The 6,170-nt window shown below is 46.5% G+C and overlaps 1 protein-coding gene across 1 annotated transcript in view; it reads right to left on the bottom strand.

Annotated features, from left to right (window-relative positions):
• KLHDC8B (kelch domain containing 8B) overlaps window positions 1-6,170 on the bottom strand; it is a 71,869-nt gene that overhangs the window by 38,290 nt on the left and 27,409 nt on the right. Inside the window, exon 2 of the mRNA XM_018576097.1 lies at window positions 4,254-4,418. Coding sequence (XP_018431599.1) covers window positions 4,254-4,418 — 165 coding nt within the window. The remainder of the gene's footprint in view (window positions 1-4,253; window positions 4,419-6,170) is intronic.

Here is a 6,170-nt window from a genome sequence, read left to right as displayed (position 1 = left end):
CAGCTCCAGCACATTCTACCAGCACCCCCCCCCCCCTCCCCACACACACACACACACTAAGGGGGTTATTCACAAAGCTGCCGAAGTGAATAACCCAGTGGAAGTGAACTGAGCCGAACACCGTTCGGCTATTCACTTCGGCTCAGTACGGCTACGCACAACACCTGAAATAAGCCGTACATCGGCTGCCTTCGCCTGCACTACGGTCAGCCGAAAAAAATCTGCAGGCCGTTCGCCCCGCTTCGGCTGACACTTCGGCTTAATCGTGCAGAAACAAATGCCTTCAGCTGGACCACCTTCGGCTGCTGTACGTGCATAGTATTGTGAATAGCCCGTACAGCAGCCTTTCGGTTCGAATGAACCGAAGGGCTTCAGCGACCGAAGAGAGCCGGAGGATCAGCCGAAGCTACGGCTGGATCCTTCGGCTCCTCTGTGAATAACCCTTTAAGTGCGTGTACCTCCAGCACCACCGCCCCCATCCTCAGGCAGCAAAAAGGATCGGGACAACCCTGACGGTGAGTATGACTGGGTGTTAGAACATTTAATTAAGAAAAAGGCCAGAGATTGATGAGGACTGGGAAGACAGCCATTGTGTGAGCAGAACCAAAATGTATCCTTCAACACTCAAGGAACCAGTGACAGCGCTATTATCAAAAGGTTGCTGGTAAAATGAAAGGTTGGCTGCTTTAAAGACTGCCACCAAGAAGATGGCTCCCTCAATTATGTAGGCATGGCAGGAAAACTTCAATTTAATGGTTATTATAAAGAACTTCTCCCGAGGCTTCCTGAGAATACACGGCTGATTAGAAGAGGTGCTCGTATTCTGTCATGACGCAGATCTGCGTTCCTCATGACAAGGTCGTATCCACCGCTTAAAACACCTTCAAGGTCAAATCAAGAGCTCAAATAAATTAGGTGATATTGATTGGCTGTGACATCCAGGAAAAGCTCTATACATGAATTATTCTGTTACGCCAGAAAAGAGCAGGGCGGGTACTGCTTTAAATGCATCTTCATTGATAATTATTCTTCTCTCAATGGGGGGCATGTCTACTTTTACAATGGGGCGACCTTCACACTAAATATTTCAATAATGATTTGCACATCAAAGTTCAGATTTGGATCTTTTTTTTCATGGATTTCAGCTCTATTTAATAAAACAGGGCCAGGAACTGGGTGCTAAGTACAAAGTGCAGTACCTGTTACAACCACATGTAGTGCTATGGAGTCAGTAAAATGGTGGCTGATTGACCCGCCAGAGGTTACATGTGAGCATGTAACAATCTCCAGTTTGGTCCTCCAAGGTTTCAGATAGCTGATTTACTGCTATGCTGTGAATACAGAGCAGAATCTCAGGTTACACACAGCTGTATAAGTCAGCTAAATGACCCAAAGGAGAGACACCCTTCCTCCTTTAATAGTAGAGATGGTACCAGCTAGCTCAAGAGGTGCATCTCTAGTGCTAGGCTTTCCTATTTGACTGCTATGCTGTGAATACAGACATAATAGCAAAATCTCAGGTTACACACACAGCTGAATAAGTCAGCTAAATGACCCAAAGGAGGGACACCCTTCCTTCTTTAATAGTAGAGATGGCACCATCTACATCAAGTGGTGCAGCGCTAGTGCTAGGCTTTCCTATTTGAGAGCATGGACAGCACCTACTAAAGAATGGAAACACCCTGTATAAAATGTTTATTTTTATAGAAAGTATAACAGAAATGATATAACGCATCAGTGTATAAACTTTCCAAGAACAAAAACTTCTATAATTGTATTTCTACTGCCTGATTGGAAAATAATCCCCCCTCCCCCTCTCCCCACACTTGAATATTGTGTACCAAATGCCTGCATTGTCCATCCAATCGCATTATTTCTTCTATTTCTACAGAACAAGTTAGGTGAGAATTGTTATTGAATTCTGCAGGCAACAAGAAACATTTCTCTTCCAGTCACTTCGATAAACAGCGCCGGTTAAGGAAAACGTTTCTCTAAGTGCGCCATATACACGGAGTGCGTAGAAAAGGTGGAATCTCGTTATTTTCCATAGAGGAAAGCTCGGTTTCAGCTATTTCTCTGCATCTCTCTCCTCTAGAAAAGCTCTGATCGGCTGATGGTAACAGTTTATCATGGCTGACCCTGGGGGACACTTTAATTCTGCCTCAAACCTTCACACTTTAATTGGATGGAGCATTGCCGTGCGGCCCTCAATCCTCTGGAGGGGCTATTCAGCTACATGTGGAGAAGGGGAAATGGAAGCAGAGACGGGGAGGCCCAGAGTGACACGTAATCCTCGGCTATAGTTCCTGGCTGGATGGAGTGTAGCTGACATCTGTCTGGGCTCCGCTCCGCTCAATCCATTCTTTACACTTAATGAATCCCTCTGCTACCTGTAGAGAGACATCTATTTCCCGTATGATTCCAGGATGCCGGAGTGCCACACATTGGAAGGAAAATTCCAATCGGAACACAAGATTAGGGATGGGAAATTTGTGTAAGTACAAGGCCATCGCTATAGTGAGGCAGCCTGAAGCTATTGCCTCAGGCAGCATCTCTTTGGGTCACTTGGGGGGGCAGCAGGCAGGGAGGCACAATGGTTGCAGTGTGCCAGCCGCCCCCTTTAAGGCCAGAGCTTCCCAGGTTGCTAAGAGCTGGCTGAGGTGATGTATAAGGGTCATACACATCTCCCCCCGCTTAGCTCTTAGCAACCCGGGAAGCTCTGGTCAGCATCCTGCCCAGCTCCTGGCAACCAATCATGTCAATGGTTGCCAGGAGCTTAGCGGGATGCTCTAGTTGGCATCCTGCCCCATCTCCTGGTAACCAGTGATATCGCTGAGCGGTGAGATGATGTAGAGGTCCCTGAGCTTGTTCAACAGAGAGGGAGAAGCAGCGCAAGGAGCCAGTCAGGTGTGCTGGAAAGAGTATGCTGATAGGAGGAGAGAACAGAGATGGGTTTATCAGTCTGCCGCTTCTCTTTTCACTATCCAGTCACAGGGTGGGGGTGGGGAGGAGACCTGTAAGTAGAAGTAAAATGCAGCAGAGAAAGATCAGGTCCCCTCCTGGTACGAGCACGGACAATTTACACAGAGCTTTACATACAGTACTGTCTCTGCTTATAATCTAAGGTCCCTACCTCACACTTAGGGCCAATTAACCTACCAGCATGTCTTTGCAGCGTGCACAAGCACAGGGAGAACATACAAACTCCATGCAGACAGTGTCCGGACTAGGATTTGAACTGAGGACCCCAGTGCTGCAAGGCAGCCATGCTAGCCATGAAGTCACTGTGCAGCCTGGTCAGGGGGCAGGTACAATAGATTCCATATATGTATAACAATACCCTTTCTGTGGACAATGCACACCATTTTTTAAGGATCTGTGCCTTTAAAAGTCGAGCACATGTAGAAGTATTCAAAGCATATACTGCAGGACCTGCGATTGGCCGTTCCTATTGCATAATCCGTCATGGAGGGGCGGGCACAACGACGGCATGCCTCCTACTGTCACCCAAAGATTTTAAAACATGGCCGGCACATACGGCAAACTATTTTGGGTGACTGGCTTAGTATGAGCTCATTTGCATATTACCTGATACCCCAGAATTCACAAATCGGCACACTTGCCTACCACAGGGTTCCCATCCTATTATCCTCACCACAGACAATGCAGTCTATGATGAGAATATATTTAACTATGTTTTACCTATACAAACTATGGGGTCAGTGTTTTTCCCCATAGTTCTCTTTGGGGTCACGGGGGGACACAAACTAACCTCCTCCCGTGACCCAAAGCTCAGTATATGGTGAGCTATTGCCCGCTATATGCTCAGAGTGCCACAGCCGGGACGGATCCCGACAATACTGTCGAGATCCACCCAGCTGGTTGATTGACAGCGGGCTCTGCCTATCTAGAGGCAGAGCCAGCTGTACCCGCCCCCTCTCTCGTTCGCTCCTCTAGTCAGCGCTGAAGGATCGGAGAGGGGAGGGGGGGAATCGCTGAGGGGAGCAATGACTGACAGTCACTTCTCTCTGCATGGAGATGATCGAGAAGTGAGCGAGCAACGGTATATAGATCTCCTTTAAGTAGAAGTCAGTAGTGAGCTGCTCTAGGGTCATGTTGCTTGCAGCCTATTCATTCTGTGTTTACCTCTCTAGAGCAAAGCACATTATCTGCAGTGTAGAAGTGATAAACGTTCTGTTTCTGACATTGATGTCGGACCTCCCTATGATTTGATGATACCATAATCGACTTACCCAAGACAAAGATTTTGTTTCCCCGCAGGAAAGTGGAGGCACCGTAACGTGGGGTGGGCATGCAGGGGAGTTGCTGCCAGCTGTCCATTGATGGCTCGTAGACTCTTACCAAGGCCTGAGGGGCGGTATCTGTGCCCATTCCTCCCAGGGCATATATCTTCCCTTCTGCAAGAGAACAAGACTTTGTAAATGATTGGCTGGAGATCAAACCCCGAACATTCAGATAAAGACACAGGCTCATCATGCCTCCCCTCCTGTGTCTCCTCCAGAAACTGAACCTAAGAGAGCGATATACTCCAAAAAAGACTCCTTATAATGCGTCATGCGACTTGCCAGAGGATATCAGAAAAGGGTAATGAAACAAAAACACACTGCTTGGGGTGGGGGTGCAGACTAGGACCCTTGCTTTCTGTGTGGAAGCAGTGGTCTCTCTGCAGAGGTCCAACATGCCCCCTGCTGAGTCAATGCTACAGCTCTTCAATCAGTAGGAAGCATTAGCTTTGATGATTGGAGAGCTCTGGTTTTGACTCAGGTGTATCAGACCTCTGCAGAGAGGCCACTGTTTCCAATTAGAAGGTCCATCTCTGCAACATGCTGGCAGGGGACAGGCTTTCCTACCCAGGCTGCGGCTGCTTTCTACAGTAATTCTTCCTGTGTCAGGATGCCGAGCAGTGCGGAGTGGTGAGGGCTGTGATCTGACACAGGGGGCGGAGCTCCCCCCCACACCTCCCGGCTCCGCCTCCTGTGTCAGAATAGAGAGTACTGATTGGAGGAGAATGCTCTGATCTGTCATAGGAGGCGGAGCTCTCCTCCCCCACAGCCCGCCCCCCTCTTATGACAGCTGATTCAGGATGGAGAACGGCTATACAAACACTCACCGATCAGCTGAACAGTGAGTGTTTGGAAATAAATGGATATAGTGCGCTTACTATGTCCCAGTTATGAATGAATGGGAAGTGATCTACATCACTTCCTGTCCATTCATGATTGTGGACATAGATACTACATCCGCAATGTATGAATGAACAGGAGCACGCAGCATAAAGGATTCCTGTGCATTCATAACAGGGGCTGCACAAAAAGAGACTACGGATTCTGTGCCAATCTCTTTTTCTATTTCAAAAGGGAAATATCAGGGGTCTATTTTGACCCCCAATATTTCCCCAAAGCCCCCCCAACAGTAAAGTAAAAGAAATGTAAAAAAAATTTAAAAATTATTAATTTTTCTTTTAAAAGATTGGAAAGAAAAACTGAATTTTCGGTTTCAGTTTTGGCCTGACAAATGTTTTATTTTCCGTTTCGGTCTCAAAATTCAATTTCGGTGCACCCCTAATTCCTTTTTTCATTATGTTGTGTAAATAGGAACACACAACAAACATATAGAGGGGTTTCCTCAAATTTGACTACAAAAGTGGAAATACACTTATAAGTGATACTTGAAATTGTTGCCAACTTTAAAAAGTATACACTGTATGCTCTATAATAATCTTGCGGCATATTTCTTAACATTTCTATGTCACCGCGGCTCCTCTAATACCGGAAAATTCCATCATAATGCCATGTATTTTCTGACACGTTTGCAGCAAAATAGGGGAGGGGCCAAAGAAGGATTAGCATTGGAACATTTTTATTTCCCGTTGTGCAATTGTAGCAAATGAAAATAACATTCAAATCAGCTTCTTGGCCCCGAACATCTTATTTAAACTGAATTAGAAAAATTGTGCAGGCAGTTGTAATTAATGTTTTTCTGCACCGTTAGCTCCTTGGACTACAAAGCTTCGCGGATAAAGCGGGAGGAGGAAGCTATTGTTTTATTCAGCTCATCCAGAAACTCCACACCCTGTGGGTATCACACACTCCAGTTAATCCGCCTCGGTTTTCTCATCCAGGTAAAAATCATAAAAATGATATTATTAG

Source organism: Nanorana parkeri, unplaced genomic scaffold (genome assembly GCF_000935625.1).
Source record: "Nanorana parkeri isolate BGI_ZX_2015 unplaced genomic scaffold, ASM93562v1 scaffold56, whole genome shotgun sequence".
NCBI classification, from domain to species: Eukaryota; Metazoa; Chordata; class Amphibia; order Anura; family Dicroglossidae; genus Nanorana; species Nanorana parkeri.
The sequence above is the reverse complement of the archived record's forward strand: the minus strand, read 5'-3'. Positions and strand labels throughout refer to the sequence as shown.